Source organism: Aspergillus alliaceus (assembly GCF_009176365.1).
Source record: "Aspergillus alliaceus strain CBS 536.65 unplaced genomic scaffold BDW43scaffold_86, whole genome shotgun sequence".
In the NCBI taxonomy this organism is placed as follows: Eukaryota; Fungi; Ascomycota; class Eurotiomycetes; order Eurotiales; family Aspergillaceae; genus Aspergillus; species Aspergillus alliaceus.
This window is the reverse complement of record NW_022474769.1, coordinates 44,621-60,003: the sequence shown is the minus strand read 5'-3', so window position 1 is coordinate 60,003 and position 15,383 is coordinate 44,621. Positions and strand designations below refer to the sequence as shown.

At 48.9% G+C, this 15,383-nt stretch overlaps 7 protein-coding genes across 7 annotated transcripts; 2 read left to right on the top strand and 5 right to left on the bottom strand.

The window, feature by feature from the left end:
• Positions 1–943: 943 nt before the first annotated feature.
• Positions 944–1,289, top strand: BDW43DRAFT_294243 (uncharacterized protein). The gene has a single exon (XM_032043918.1). The coding sequence runs from the start codon at positions 966–968 to the stop codon at positions 1,194–1,196; it is 231 nt and encodes a 76-aa protein (XP_031894257.1). The 5' UTR covers positions 944–965; the 3' UTR covers positions 1,197–1,289.
• Positions 1,290–1,961: 672 nt separating this feature from the next.
• On the top strand, positions 1,962–4,718 carry BDW43DRAFT_304644 (class I SAM-dependent methyltransferase; the record flags this gene model as incomplete). Its single annotated transcript, XM_032045638.1, has 7 exons — positions 1,962–2,222; positions 2,281–2,412; positions 2,468–2,484; positions 2,535–2,866; positions 2,990–4,271; positions 4,322–4,460; positions 4,512–4,718. The coding sequence occupies 7 exons, from the start codon at positions 1,962–1,964 to the stop codon at positions 4,716–4,718; spliced, it is 2,370 nt and encodes a 789-aa protein (XP_031894256.1).
• Positions 4,719–5,007: 289 nt separating this feature from the next.
• On the bottom strand, positions 5,008–7,197 carry BDW43DRAFT_294237 (alcohol dehydrogenase). The gene is made up of 9 exons (XM_032043917.1): positions 6,752–7,197; positions 6,621–6,672; positions 6,365–6,446; positions 6,248–6,269; positions 6,104–6,184; positions 5,956–6,049; positions 5,854–5,904; positions 5,533–5,789; positions 5,008–5,474 (listed from the first exon to the last, which is right to left on the bottom strand). Exons 1-9 carry the CDS (start codon positions 7,173–7,175, stop codon positions 5,290–5,292), a joined length of 1,248 nt encoding a protein of 415 aa, XP_031894255.1. The 5' UTR covers positions 7,176–7,197; the 3' UTR covers positions 5,008–5,289.
• A 118-nt stretch (positions 7,198–7,315) lies between these two features.
• On the bottom strand, positions 7,316–8,527 carry BDW43DRAFT_294233 (CUE domain-containing protein). Its single transcript, XM_032043916.1, has 2 exons — positions 8,076–8,527; positions 7,316–8,010 (listed from the first exon to the last, which is right to left on the bottom strand). The coding sequence occupies exons 1-2, from the start codon at positions 8,355–8,357 to the stop codon at positions 7,723–7,725; spliced, it is 570 nt and encodes a 189-aa protein (XP_031894253.1). The 5' UTR covers positions 8,358–8,527; the 3' UTR covers positions 7,316–7,722.
• BDW43DRAFT_246615 (uncharacterized protein) lies at positions 7,478–7,806 on the bottom strand. Its single transcript, XM_032039745.1, has one exon. It carries the CDS (start codon positions 7,707–7,709, stop codon positions 7,539–7,541), a length of 171 nt encoding a protein of 56 aa, XP_031894254.1. The 5' UTR covers positions 7,710–7,806; the 3' UTR covers positions 7,478–7,538.
• A 237-nt stretch (positions 8,528–8,764) lies between the features above and the next one.
• BDW43DRAFT_246611 (condensin subunit SMC2) lies at positions 8,765–12,889 on the bottom strand. Its single transcript, XM_032039744.1, has 6 exons — positions 12,783–12,889; positions 12,678–12,718; positions 10,438–12,595; positions 10,007–10,381; positions 9,281–9,954; positions 8,765–9,226 (listed from the first exon to the last, which is right to left on the bottom strand). Exons 1-6 carry the CDS (start codon positions 12,807–12,809, stop codon positions 8,962–8,964), a joined length of 3,540 nt encoding a protein of 1,179 aa, XP_031894252.1. The 5' UTR covers positions 12,810–12,889; the 3' UTR covers positions 8,765–8,961.
• A 209-nt stretch (positions 12,890–13,098) lies between these two features.
• On the bottom strand, positions 13,099–15,299 carry BDW43DRAFT_294230 (uncharacterized protein). Its single transcript, XM_032043915.1, has 3 exons — positions 15,170–15,299; positions 14,782–15,108; positions 13,099–14,718 (listed from the first exon to the last, which is right to left on the bottom strand). Exons 2-3 carry the CDS (start codon positions 15,044–15,046, stop codon positions 13,505–13,507), a joined length of 1,479 nt encoding a protein of 492 aa, XP_031894251.1. The 5' UTR covers positions 15,047–15,108; positions 15,170–15,299; the 3' UTR covers positions 13,099–13,504.
• Between the last annotated feature and the right edge of the window lie 84 nt (positions 15,300–15,383).

Here is a 15,383-nt window from a genome sequence, read left to right as displayed (position 1 = left end):
ATAGACCGAAATGCTGCAGATTTAGCTCCTTTCAGTTATATCCTTACTATTTATATATCATCTGTCTGGCACAACCACCGTCAGCAGTCGCGCATGAGTCACTTAATCTATCGGGTTACTTGCATCTCTCTTTTCACATCCATTACCGGGTCTGACTTCTTTGCAGTCGACATCAGCCGTTGAGATCATACTCAAACACAGCCCAAACCCCCAAGCTAAACAGAAACCAATCTCATCACAACAACCAATATCCATCACCAATACTGTATATAGATACGAACACAATGCCCAACTCCCAGATCCCAAAGACTTCCTTCCCAAGACACCCACAGACGCTTCCCTCCACATCCTAAACTTCGCAACCACCAACCCCCCAATCCCCGCCTACGAAGATTACTTCGCCGCAATCATCGACAATCTCCTAATCAAATTAGAATGCACTCACCTCCTCCACCTTGCCGAAGCATCGGCATCTACAGAACCAGGATTCATCCCCTGGCCCCGCGCAATGGTCAACATGGGTAGCAACCAACAAACCCTACCCTACTCCCTGGCACCCGCAACTGCGGCCGAATCATCTTCGACACAACCGAGATCACAGAGAGGCTCATGGCCCGGCTGATGCCGTTCCTGCAGCAATGCGGTATCCAGGGGATTGAGAACTGGCCTCTGGTTACGGGATTTGGGCCCGCGTAGCGCGGCGAGGTGTACCGGGTTACGAGATTGAATGAACGGCTCAGGTTTTTAAGGTATGAGGGGGGGGGGAGTATTGTCGGCCGCATGGGGATGGGTCTTTTGTTACGGAGGATGGGATGGAGATGTCACTTTTTACGATGCATTTGTATTTGAATGGGGATGGGGTGTAGGTTTGGGGGGAGTTGGAGAGAGCGATTAACAGGGCTGAGCGAATGGATGGTATTTTGTTTGGGGAGGGTGGAAATAGGGATGGGGAGGGGAATGAGAGGATGACTCTATCGACGCCCCAGACTGCCGCCCTCGAGGAGAGGCTTCTTGGAGGAGCAACGTCGTTTACGGATGGTTACTCGAGTAAGGATGCGGTGCGTATCTTTCCCAAGGCTGGGTCTATTCTCCTTTTGCAGCAACGGAACTTGGTTCATGGAGGAGATGATGTTTTTCGTGGTGTCAAGTATACTGTGAGTTCGGATATCATGTATAGAAAAGAGGTAAAGGAGTGAGTCCCTTGTGTTTATATGAAGGACTAGTATATAGTAGTTTATAGTAGGAGAAGAAGTAATAGTCGAATGGATTATTGGAAGGGGGGGTGTGCTGGCAGCGGGCAAGCTTATTGGCCGAACCGGAGTATTCAACGCAAGGAACATCATAAACATCATTCCGTTCTCTTTCTTCTCCACTACCATCATTTGGGGAGAGTCACCATGGCCAGTGCTTGTCCACACATGCGGTCATACCGCTCTCTGACTTGTCCCCTGCCTTGCTGCTCCGAGTAGATCCCCCATCGCAATAGTGGGAGAACCCATTGCTAAACTTTGAGCATTGAAGATAATGACCCGTTCATTTCGGAGTTTACTGTCCTTAGTTCAACCCAATCGCTTCGATGGCAATCCACCTTAGACCTCGTGGAGCCAATGGAGGCTCATGAGATGATCTGCTTTCATCCATGTCTACCCGCAGTTTTCGATCAAATTCCCCTTTGAGCCGGGGGCAGAGCATCGCTCGCCATGCCCATGTGTGTCTCTGATAGGACATCACCTTGCCGTCCCTATGTTTGGTTCCGGTCTGTATAATAGATAGAGGGGCATGGTGGGGCGTTCCAGCGGCTTATTGAGTCCAACCATCTTTCTGGATCTCCTTACAGCGTCGTGGAGGCGCTGGGTTCAAGAAGGCCCTCCCTCCTCCTTCTCAAATCCAGTGTCAGGTTCCTATCCGTCCCCCCTCCTTGATAGGAGAAATCAACTGCTCTCCAGGAAACTCCTAGCGCCATGAGCTCTTTAAGCAGCAGCTTATTCGGTGCCGCAAACCGCATGGACTGGCTGTATGCTTACATCGCTGGCACTGCTATCCTGGTGTCGGCCTTTGTCGCTGTCATTCTTCTACTATCATTCCAGAAGAGCAAAGCTGACCCTAATGGCAATGGCGGCATCTTGACTTACCTGCAATTTATCTATGCTACTTTTCTCAAGCCCCATAACAAGGGTAGCAATGGCCAACAGGATGCTCTGGAGAGCTTCTATAAAACACAGGTGGGTATGGACGAATTCTGCGTGGCCTCTTGACGGCAGTTAACGAGATATTTACAAGGCCAGTGCATATGATGCCACCCGCAAACGCCTGCTACGCGGCCGAGAGGACATGCTAGGTCTCGTGGCAGCTCAGTTGAAGTACAAGGCTGAGAATAAAGAACTTCAAGTTGGGAAAGCAGCCTGGGTTGATGTAAGACACATTCCATTCTTGCAGAATTTTGCAACAGGCGATACTGACAATTTAGATTGGTGGTGGAACTGGGTGAGCATAAGCTGAATAGTCGAATGGTAGCCAGCCTAACTATAGCACAGATACAATATTGAAGCCATGGCAACCTTCTTACCCGTGAACGAGTTCTTCTCGCATGTCTACCTAGTCGATCTTTCCCCCTCCCTCTGCCAAGTTGCTCGTGAACGATTCCAACGACTGGGGTGGAAAAATATCAGCGTCGTCTGTCAAGATGCACGGACATTCCGTTTGCCGGACGCAGATAATGTTGACCCACGGACTCAAACCACCACGGGTGCAGACCTGATTACTATGAGCTACAGCCTGTCAATGATTCCAGATTATTATAGTGTCGTCGACTCTCTGCCGGCCTTAATGAAACCGTCTGGAATACTAGGCGTTTGTGACTTCTACGGTAGGTTAACTCGGATATTGAGTGCTCGCGAAGCACTACCCCAGAACGATTTGCATCATGCTTCTATTTCATTGTCTGCAGCCCAGGATGATCTCGCACGTGCAATACTGACCACCCTCATAGTTCAAAGCATTGTAGATGTCTCGTCCCGCAATTACACTGGAGGTGCTTTCAACCGTCATGTCAACTGGCTTGGCCGAGTCTTCTGGCGTGCTTGGTTTGATGTAGACCGAGTGAGCCTTGAAGCTGCCCGCAGAGATTACTTGGAGTATCGGTTCGGAACGGTCGTCTCAGCTAGTGAGAGAAACTATCTCCTGGGAGGGATCCCATACTACATCTTCGTTGGGTGCCAGAAGGATATCACCTCCAGTCAAGCGGGCAGAGAGGCCATTGAGAAACTGGATGCATCCTTTACAGAATCTCCGTACCTATCTCCGGCCAATCATCGTCAGGATATGGACAAGGCTATTGAGTTGAGTGCGCAGGAAATCCGCTCTAAAGCGTACGAATCTGCCGTGATCAACCTGGGCTCCAACCTGCCGCTTCCATCATCATTCTACCAGAACCATCACTACCGAATCTTCTACAACGACCTGCTTCCCAAGCACACGCAATTCAAGAATGAGTATATCTACGCTTTCAACTGGGAGGATCCTCGTGTGGACCATCGTCTGCTTAATATTCAGCGGGACGACGTCATCCTAGCAATCACAAGTGCCGGAGATAACATCTTGGACTATCTCCAGAAGAGCCCACGACGGGTGCACGCTGTTGACCTGAATCCTAACCAGAATCACCTCCTTGAACTCAAAGTTGCAAGCTTCATAGCCCTAGGTCACCGTGATTTCTGGAAGATTTTTGGTGAAGGAAAGCATCCCGAATTCCGTCAACTCCTTATCTCGCGATTGAGTCCACATCTTTCAAGCCAAGCATTCCAATACTGGCTTGAACATGCCCACATCTTCACATCCTCTTCTAGCAGGGGGCTCTACGAGACTGGAGGGTCACGTCACGCAATAAAGATGGTCCGTTACCTTTTTAAGGTCTTTGGGCTCGAGCGTCAGGTACGGGAACTGTGCGAGGCTCAGACTATCGCTGAGCAGCGTGAAATCTGGCCACGTATCCGCTCAGTGTTAATGAGCAAGCCTCTTCACTGGGCTGTGGTCGGAACGGAATGGTTTGCTTGGAAGGCTGCTGGCGTGCCTCGAAATCAGCGAAACATGATCATCGACGACTTTTTCAAGAGAAGCGGCCTGAACAAAAACATGAAGCAGGCTAAGGACATCAGCGGTCAGTCGATATGGGAATACGTAGTTGACACTTTGGACCCAGTCGTCAAGGATACTTTGATTAGCAACGACAACTACTTCTACTTCCTGTGTCTGCAGGGCCAATTCTCCAGAAGGTAAGTCTGCCCTATTAGCTTCAGTGAAATGACTCGGCTAATGGTGGCAGATGTCATCCTACCTACCTCTCGCCGAAAGCACATATGAAGCTGTCTTCACCGGGAGCCTTCGACGGTCTCCGGATCCATACCGATGAAATCAACGAAGTGATTAAACGGATAACACCCGGAAGCCTGACCATCGCCGTAGTGAGTTTACCTTAGTTACCTACAGCGCTCGACTATATACTGACTTTTCAGGTCATGGACTCTATGGACTGGTTCGATCCCGAAGGTAGTGATGCCACAGCGCAAGCGCAGAAGCTCAATCACGCCTTGAAGATGGGCGGTCGTATCCTACTTCGTTCGGCTAGTATCGAGCCCTGGTACGTGCGACACTTTGAAGAAAACGGCTTCTCCGCCCGTCGTGTAGGCGCCAGGTTCCCAGGAACATGCATCGACCGGTGAGTTTGACACTTGAGTTTCACCAAGGTTGTGAGAAGTACTAACTTTAACAGGGTGAACATGTATGCATCCACCTGGATCTGCACTAAAACAAAGGAACTCGATTCGGCACGACCATCTGCAGAGCGATCGATCTCTTTGCTATCGCTAGATGGGAGTGCGAAGAGGTCGAGCGTAGAGCACCTCGAGCTATAATTTCTTTATATACACTGGTAGTAGGCTCTATTCTACTTTTATTATCTTTCCAAATAAATAAGTGTTCTTTTGGCGAGTTTGGTCTGGCGAACTTCTATGATTTGGTATATTCTGTTCGGACGATTATAGCACACGAGAGAAATACTAACATATGATATGAATGAAAGGTTACCGTATATATTCAACCATATATATTCAACCATCGCTAGATGTGCCATTTGTTTCACACCTCAGCATGCAGACACGACATAACCCGGTTCGCGCCTCTATGACCACGTACAAGTCAATAAAGCAACCACTTTCCAGTGACAACAACCATCAAACCAACCTTCAAAACCACGTCCATACGCCCCAGTATGCTGTGCTTTATGTCTGCTACTCACTCCGGAATCCTAACAACAGCCCTCCCATCAATCTCCGAACGACCAAGCCTCGCCACTACATCATTGATCTGATCCAGCTCAAAACACTCAATGTGCGCCCTTACATCCCCAGCAACAGCCAACTCCATCAACTCATCCATCTCCTTAGCAGTGCCCGCCGAATTCCCAACAATCGTCAACCCTGCACAAGTCAGCTTCGTCACACTCACCCTTCCACCACCTTTCAAGATATAACTCACCTTTAACAATCATATCAAACGGCGTCGCCGGCAACCGAAACGGAACACTTGGTATACCCACACAAACCAATACCCCAAGTCTCCGAAGCAGCCGCATACTCTGCGTATACGCCGTCTCCCCATTCGCCGTGCAAATCACAGCATGGGCACCCAGCCCGCCCGTAAGTTCGCTCACTGCCTGTTCGATATCGTCAACCCTGTAGTCGAAGAAAGCGGTGGCGCCCAGGGAAAGACAGAGTTGTTTTTTCTTGTCGCCGCTGTTTGATTGAGTCACTAGTTAACAAGGCATCAGATATAGTATTACGGTGAGGTAGCCAGTACCTGTCAATCGCAATAACCCTTAGTCCTTTCTTGACTGCTATCTGAACCCCCCTAGGGACTGTATTAGCATCCTAAAACTTATGCTTGAAAAAGAAGCCATACATGTGACCCAAGCCTCCACCGGCTCCGGGAAGGACAATCCAGTCACCAGGCCGTGCCTTCGTCTTCATGATCGATGAGTACATGGAGATTCCCGCTACAATCACTTAATTCTTGACACGTCCAGCAAAAGGATATATTAAGAACATACCGCACAACAACGGCGCTGCCTCATCGGGGGCCAGCTGAGACGGGATCCGAGTAACATGGACGGCGGGACTGACGATATATTCTAATCTCAATCCACATCAGCCATCACACCGTACGGTCTGGTCTTCTGGTGGAGTTAACTCACGTTGAAAAGTCCCCGGAACATTCTATACAGGTACCTCATCAACATCAAGGTGCCCAATATAATCAATCAACCAAGCTCAACAGAGACAGAAGAAGGGAGCGAATAAGAAAAACCCACCGCACCCGCATTCCTCTGACGGGGACAAGCGGTATTATTCACCGCGCAGATCTCGCATTTCAAACAGGAACTATACAGCCATCTATATGTATCCAACATTAGCCAACAGGAGTTATCAGGTTTCTTACTTAAGTCAAGCCAAACAGCGAATAAAACTGGATATATTTTTAAAAAAAAAAAAAAAAAAAAAAAAAAAAAAAAATTTTTAAAAAAAAAAAAAAAAAAAAAAAGAAAGAAAGAAAGAAAAGGCACAAACCGAATCCCAACCCTCGTTCCCATCCATTCCTTCTCCTCGATTCCACCCCCAACTAGAAGATCAGAATTAGTACAGTATTCAAGAGTAAAGATCTCGTGGAGATGAGATATGCCCATGATCAATAAACATACCAGAAACAACCCTCCCGACCCCCTCATGGCCCGCCACGTCCGTCAGCATGGGCGTTTCACCCCGGATACTGTGGACATCTGAGTGGCAGACGCCGGTGTACTCGATCTTGACTAGAATTTCTCCGTCGGCGGGGATGGGCACGGGGTGGTCTGTTTTGATCTGGAGGTGGGCGTCGGGGGTTGCGCCGGTGGGGGGCAGGACTGCTGCTGTTTGGGTTGGGGGGATTGTTGACATGGTGGGGATGATGATTTGTGGGGTTGGGGCGATTTGGGTGTGAGCCGTTGTAACTTGGGGAGGGGGTGTGAAGTAGGATGTTTGATGGTAGTTATATAGTATTATTGAGGACAGGGAAAAGGTTACATTGATCAGTTGATGGGATGATGCAGGAGGATTTGATCTAGACTCGTCAATATCATGGGACATCTAGTTGACTAGTTGATAAGCGGTGGTTTTGATAGTTCGATAAGATCTAATCTAGGTCGTTAGCTTGATTGGGTAATCCTCAAGATATTGCGGGGTTTATACATCTAAGTACACTACGTAGTAGTGTTGGACTACTCGATGAATGATGGTTAGAGCTATACACTTCGGCTCCAAAATCTCAATCTATATGTATATATACCTATATTCCCTAGTAAACCTCAGATATTCTGGTTCAACCTAACACCATAAGCATGCAACGCTTTGCTGGAAACAGACGCTGGGAGAAAAAGAGAGACGAGAAAGAAGAATAGCGGAGGGGACTAGACAGCCAAGTCCCGGGTATAGCAAAGTGGAAAGGCAGAATCAGTTCAGGGGAGAGGAGAAAGAAGAAGCCGTGTTGCAATCTACACGTCCCAGCGCCAATGGGAGTGGAAATGTAAGGTTCTGCGCAGGAATCGAGGTCCCAAAGGAATAAAGCAAAATAAGAAGGACAACAAGTACAGACCGAATAAAATAAAATATCCCAAAAGTCATCCTGAATTTCGATTTAACCACTCTCCCGAACCTTCTGCTCCATTCTCTTCCTCGCCGCCAGAATCATATCGTCCCTTCGCTTCTGGAGTATACGTTGACGCTCCTCCTTATTCTGTGACCAACCAGACTGGGACGATGACTGAGACGTCTCGGCACCCTCGCTGGCGACTTTGGCATTAAGATTGTACCGCGAAATCAGATCCTGATCTTCCGGCTTCGATGTTGCGGAGGTGGAGGCAGCTTGTGTGACCGGCGGGCTGGCCCGGGGGATGGCGACCTGTGGTTGAAACGACGGTGGCGCCTACACAGATAGTATCCGTTAGCATACAGCAGAGGCGGGTTCGACGATCGAAAGTCTACACTTACTGTCTCCAGTCCTCGGCCAGTCAGGATGCGCTCGGTTGTTGCGGCGGCATTCCCGCCATTGCGCTGCAGGTCCCACATGATGTCGCGTGTGCTTAACTGAGGGAACATCTGAGATATTTGCTCGACTTGTGCTGGGTCGACGACATTTCCGCGCGCGCGGCTGCGGCCGCTTCCTTCACCTGCATCACCGTCACGCTTAAGGAACCATCGGATAACAAAGAAAGATACGACGGCGAGGGTCAGTAGTGAGGAGATGTTCAGGGACGGCTCCTCGTCGGGCATGGTGTCAGGGGAGATGGGGACAAAGTGGGAGTGAGATAAATTTCCCGTGATCGCAACTTAGCGAAGGGATTCGGAATCGGGACCAAAAAGAAGAAAAGATGGGAAGAAAGCGGAGTTTAGATAGACTGGTGATCGACGTGAATGGGGGAATGACGTCCGGAAGGGAGGCGGTCGGATTATTTAATTGAATTGAAATGTGGCGGTGGTTGAAGTTCAGCCGCGCCACTTTAATTTATCTGACCTAGATAATTTTTATGCCTAAGAATAATCATAGTCCGCGGCTATCAAACGTTCCTCATTTCACTACAACTTGTATATAAATAATATCTCCATGTTGTAAAGTATCTTCATTTCATGTGCATCATTAGGACAAGTAGAGACAAGAAAAGAACAACCAGAGAAATAATGGAAGAAGAAGGAAAAAATATATTAATGAAATTCTCCAAATCATCTCGGGGGAAAATGATGAATAAATAATAAACACCGTCTCCAAAACTCGGCCAAAAACCTGCCACAGAATGCGCTCCTATCCCACAATACCCAACCAGGAAAAAGAAAAGACCGTACTATATGCGATCCACAACAAATTCTAATCATAAGAGAATTACTTCATGTCCGCAGGAGTCAGAGCTTGAACGACGCTGGTTCCTTCGCTGAATCTCGTCTTGAAGATACGGTTGGCATTCTGGAACATGCCGTCCTTCAGGGACACAACGATGAACTGAGATCCCTTAAAGCGCGTCTTGATCAAGCGACCGATGTTCTGGGTATGGGACAGATCTAGGGCGGCGTCGACTTCGTCTAGAATATACATCGGGGCGGGTTTGAATTGCAGGAGCGCCATAATCAGGGAGAGAGCGATGAGAGACCTGTGGAACGATTAGATGAGGATGCATGTAAATCAACAAATATGCTAGACTTACCGTTGTCCACCACTCAGTTCTGTTAGACTCTGTTTCCAAACCTTGCCCAGGGACACCTTAACCTCCAGACCATCCGTGATATCCTTGCCCTCCGGAGGGTCTAGCTTAGCGAAACTGCCGGGAAGAAGCATTGCAAAAATCTGACCAAAGTCGCTATTAACCTTAGTCCAGGTTTTGTGAAGAGCCTCCTTCTTGTATTCGTTCAGATTCAGAATGGTCTCCTCGATCTTACGCTTATCACGGATCACAGTCTTCATCATGTTTTTCAGGGCAGCCTCTTTCTTCTCCACGCTGTCAATCATATTCATGACCTTGGGGTTGATCTTTTTCTTCATTCCCTGGAAACGTTCCGTAAGATTCCGCAGGGTGGACTTGCATTCTGCAATGTTCTGATTCTTAAAGTCGTAGGCAGTATTGGAACGTCCAAAATTGTCTTTTTCATCTTCGATCCACTCGTGTTCTTCTTCCATATGAGCAACGGTCTGGGCCGCAGCCTGTTGGTCCTTCTGCAACTTCTCAAGCTGATGGCCGAGCTTCTGTAGCTCAAGACCCTCTTCGGTGATCTGCGAGTTCTTGGCTTGCATCGTCTGCTCAAGCTCTCGCAATTCTTCATCGAAACCCGTAAGCTTAGCTCTTTCGTCTTCAAGCTGTGCCTGGGCAATGTCATAGGCGTCCTAGGACGGGTCAGCGGCCAATCTTGAACCGTAGCTTCGGTTTCGTTCATACCTTGATCCGAGCTTGCTCTCTTTTGAGCGACTTAATTTCTTCCATTTGGGCGTTGAGTGTATTTTCAGACTCAGCGCTTTGTTCTTCGGCAGCGGAAAGGTCGCTTCCAACTTGTTCCGACTCAAGTCGAGAAGCCTGCAGCTCTTTCTGTAGGCTCTTCACCGAATTCGAATTCCTGGCGAGACTCTTCTTCAGTGAGTCCAGAGAACCTTGTAGCTCTGCAAGTTTGCTGTCTTTATTGTCGTTAAATTCACTCATATCCTTCTCGATTCGCTTGATATCCTTGGATGCTTCCGTCTGACGAGCTTTTGCGTCGGAAATATCTTTCTTAAGTTGTTCAATATTCGCTTTCATTTCCTCGACAGCATGAATAATCTAAGATAGTCAGTCGCAGGTATAAAAGGTATCTATAGGGGCAAGTGGACACCCACCGATGAAGAAGAGTTGCTGCTGATTTGTTCTTCCGTGAGCTTGATCTCGTGGGTCTTGAGGTCTAGCTCCTGTTTGATCGCACGGACCGAATCAAGCTTCTTCTTTTCCTTTCTCATGGTGTCTTCTAGGGTAGCAAGGAGCCGCTCTTTGCTTCGGATTTCCCTTATCACCTCATTCAGCTTTTGTAAGGTAACGAGGACGCCGCTCGAGTTCGGCGAGCTACCACCAGACAGAGTTCCTGAAGGGTCATAAACATCGCCATCAAGTGTGACACTCTTAATCCGAACAGAGGGGTCGAAAGTCACCTTCTTTGCCGTGTCCGCGTCATTACAGATCAAAGTATTGCCGAAGACGTAGTTCATAGCCGATGTAACTTCCTCATCGTATCCGACGAGTGACAAGGCAAGGTCCACCTTTCCAGGAGCGATGTTCTGGGCCGCCCCAATCTTCTCGGCTGAAGCCCTGAACGCCGAGATCTTGTTCAAAGGAATAATTGTCACACGCTTGCGCAGTTTTCCTTTCTGGAGCAACTGGGTTCCGGTCTCTGCGCTGTCGACAACAACGTTGTATAAGCGACCACCGGCACAGATTTCAAGGGCCGTAGCAGCTTGGAGGTTTTCCTTATTCAGCGTAAAGAGCTGAGCCACTAAACCCTTGACCTTCGACCGATCGAAATTCGGATGAGGATCGGCGTATTGGAAGTCGATGTTCGCAACCTTCCTCTGAAGTCCATCTGCTCTCTGGCGCAGCTCACGGATCTCTTTCTGTAGGGTCGTTTGTTCCTGATAGAGTTGCTCTTCTCGTCCCGGTTCGAAGCCAAGTCTCGAGAGCTCCGAGTCCAATTTCTTTGCCTGGGCCTTGAGACCCTCAAGTTCCTTCAGCAGGCCTGAATTCTGCTCCTTTGCTTTTTTCGCGCGGGGCTCCTCTTCCTTTATCCGCTTTTCCAGGTGTGCAATCTTGAGCTTCGCTTGCTCTTGTTCCGTGGCTGCGCCACTGGCACGATTACGTGCGTCCTGTAGCTGACCCTGATAACCACTTTCTTGACCATCTTTTGATGCAACACCTGTCTGCAATGTCTGGAGCAGCTCTTCCTTCTGCTCGACTTCCGCTGTTTGGGTGTCGAGTTCTGCCTTTGCAGCATCGTACTCGGCCTGTAGTTTATCGTAAACTTTCTTCTTCTCTTTGAGGAGCTTCTCTAGGTCTTTGACGGTTTTTTGAGCTTCCTGGTGTTTCTCTTTCTCCTCCGCAATGCTAGCGTTCTTCAAATCGAATACTGTCGTCAACCGCACAAGCTCATGAGAGTGAGACTTAACCTCATCCTCCAGCGCCTGAAACTTGCCACCTTTGCGCAGTTCCTTGTCACGCGCGGCTCTCACCCGCCTGACGTCTTCTTCCAAGTGAGCGATCTCACTCTTCAGTTTGACCGCATTGTCTTCGATTGTCTGCACCTTATGTCTCTTCTTGTCACATTCCTCACCCGCAACCCGTAACCGCTCGTTGCCTCGAAGGTAGTCGTGGGCAACAACCAAGCGAGTCAAACGCTCCAGATCATTCTGAGTCTGTTGAAAATCAAGGAAAGCTCGCTTCTCAGACCTGAGCTTCTCAAGTTTCGGCTCAATTTCCTCCTTAAGCAGACCTTCGATTTCGCGCAGTTTCAACTCCTTCTTGCTCATTGTTTTACCCGCCTTTTCTCTCCTATCCTCGAACATCCGCGTACCAGCCGCCTCCTCAATCATGGACAGAATCTCAACCGCCTTCATATTCAGCACCTTCGTAATCCGTCCCTGCATAATTAAGAAATTCGGATTATTGATATTCAACTGCACGCTCTGGAACAGATTTTGCACGGTCTGCTGCTGCGCGCGATGACCGTTAATTAAATACTTGCTCGTGCCACCTAGGACAATCTGCCTAGTCACGGAAATATTGGCATATTCCTCAAACCCGATCGGCGATTTGTCGGTGTCCCTATTATCGAAAACGATGGTCACGCTGGCTTTGGTGACACCGGCCTGACCACGCTTATAGATGAGATCCTGCAGGTTCTGCGCGCGGACGGTGGACATGTTCGTGATACCGAGGACAAAGCAGATAGCGTCAAGGATGTTGGATTTACCACTGCCATTAAGGCCTGTGATAGAGTTGAAGGTTTCATCCCTAAAATACGTTGATTAGCGCCTCTGTTACAAGGCGTATCATCTCGATTGAAAGTATAGGCGGGGGCTAGGTCAGCGCATACCATCCTGATATCACCGTACGCACTGCGTAAGATTTGAAACCCTACCACCTTGATTAGCATCGTCTTATTTTCGCTTCGGCGGCGTGTTGAATCGCAGGAACTTACGTCAATAACGATCTCGGTAATCCTCATGATTGCGACTCCGGATACAGCTCCATCAATTGGAGAACCAAGTGCATGGAAAGGAGCTGGGGATTGATGGCGCACAATCGAATTGGACGATGGATTGTTTTGGCGGGCGCCGTGTTTTTGCGGGCGGTATCATGTTTGTTATTTGCTGTTTTGGGACTGGTGTCTGCTTGGATGATGTAAGCATGAGGGGTTGAGCCTGCTTTGACGGGGGCCAATCAGGATGAATTGCATAAATTTGGAGAAGGAGCCTTGACATACACTACTTAATAGATTATTACAACCACTAAACCCTACACACAGCAACAGATATCTTCATGCAATGGTATGCATTGGCAATAATAACTTGTCCCTCCTTGAATCTGTGCCGACGAATGCTACACTGCAAAAGAAAGAAATACAGCCAAATAAATAACAAAATGAGACAAGGTTCTCGCTAATTGAAATCCAAGTGTAGTCATGCCAGCCAACGCCATGTTTTGCAGCCTTGACACCAATGAGAAGCCAACCACGTTCAGCCGTTTGCCCAAACACCCTGCTGAGAGTGATGCAAAGGCAACGAGGACCAAAAGTATCTCATTATGATGATACGAAAAGGGTATGAGGATGTGCAGAGGGCAAAAGAAACATATACAGCCATAATCGTAATTCTAAAAGAGAGTCATATGAAGACAGAGAGGGGGGCCGGGAACGCTCAGTTACTCGTCACTCATCCTATCAGCCTCTTCAACACTCATCTCACGGTCCCCCGAGACAGTCTTCTCCTGAGACTCATGCTCATCGTTCGCGCCTTCGGGAGCTGGAGGTAGGGACTTGGCAAACCTGGGATCAATAGCTGCCCTATGTAGGGCGCGCTTGTACACCTCCGCCTCATCTGGATCACGGACAACAACTTGTAGTTGATCAACCTGGTCTTCCTTCGTCTTAGGACGGGTAGGAGCCAACCCTGCCTGTGCAATTGTACGGGCTCTTTCAGGCTTCAGACGTGTCTTTCCGAGAATTGGGTAATAGTATGCGGCTTTTTGCTTCGAGGACAAGTGATCTCCCTTTGCCTCTGAAGGATCGAAAAGCGTCAGTGCTATATCTTTTTGCCTGTTATCGCCGCCAAGAGTCTGAGCGCTAGTAGCATAAGTACGCGTGCGATCGAAGCGGTGAAATTTTGAATGATCAGGCCCTTGGTGGGTGTACAGTTCCTCATTGTTGCGGTCGGGATTAAAGATCTGCAAGCTTGCGAGAACGTTCTTGATCGAGTCCTTCTTTTCAGGCAGGAACAGATCGTAATCCCAGGGGATTGGCCCAGGATCGGGGTACAGCCTGGGATTCGTCTTATGCAGAGCCACTTTCGTCGCGTGTTCCTCGCATACACGCTCTTCTGGTGCCGAGGGGAGTAGAATGCCGGTGTCCATGCGTCTGTCCCGCTTTCCGGAGACATCTTGGACAGGGGCTTTGTCGAATTTGAATTGGACGAACCCACCAGGGTCTGGGAACCCTTGGAGGTCAGGTAGAAGAGGAAAGAAACCGACGGGCTTCAGCTTAGGGTTATCAGGATGAACAGGATTGGCCCAAGCATCAACTTCAGGTTTTGTCGGCATATGACCTTTGATTTTGCTCGAGGTGTCTTCTCCAATGTGTTTGCTGTCGGGGTAGGCAATGTCAAATCCCTTTTGTATGTACTTTTTGATATAAGCGGGATCGTCCTGGGACTTCGCTTTCTCAGCTGGGCGAGATTTCGATCGGACAGGCGCGACTTTGGTACCATCCGGCGCTCTAATACCGGCCGAAATGTACTGCGTACGGCGAAGAAAGCTTACATTCGCATTCCTGGGTGCAGGGTTTCTCAGCTGATCCAAAGTCATTAAAAGAGGGAGGTCAGCGGGGTCGATGGGTTCCGGATTATCGGGCGCCATAATTGCTGTGCGGATCGATCCCGTTAGCTACTTCATAGCTTAAAGCGCACGGCGAATATGTTGCATACCACTCTCGTCACCCAAGTGCAGACCTGGGATGCCAACAAGGTCAATCGGCATACCACCCTCCGCATCTACGTCAATGTTTGGTTCCTCGCGACGTGCCAAGTTAGAGGCAAAGCCTGGTGTGAGAAAACGCTCCAATCCGTTGTGCGGGATATCGAGAAGCTTCGGGGGCATATCAGGAGGTGGAAGGTCATTACGATAGCGCAAAGAAGCAATGTACTCCTGATGAAAGCCCCCGGAGGAGCTACCATCCTTGGACTTCGACATATCCGAAATACCACTGCTTATCTCCTCTTGAGCTTGTGTCGCAGTGGAAGGTGGGGAGAGTACTGTCAGGTACTAGTTAGCATTGCTACCCCGAATCTATTTGCGACATTCTTTAACACTCGCCTGGAGAAGAAAGGACACTTTCGGGAATCTCGTGATCCGGAGCTAGCCCACCAGTTGGGTCCTGGTCTGTAGTTTCGACCGGCGCAATCTCTGAGGAAATTGAGCGGAATTAGAAATATCTAGGTACCGGCTTTATCAGAAACAGTCTGGATAGACAAACTCACTTGGGGTCGGAGGATCCATTCTGCACTATGTGACCGCCTTATGGTTAAGG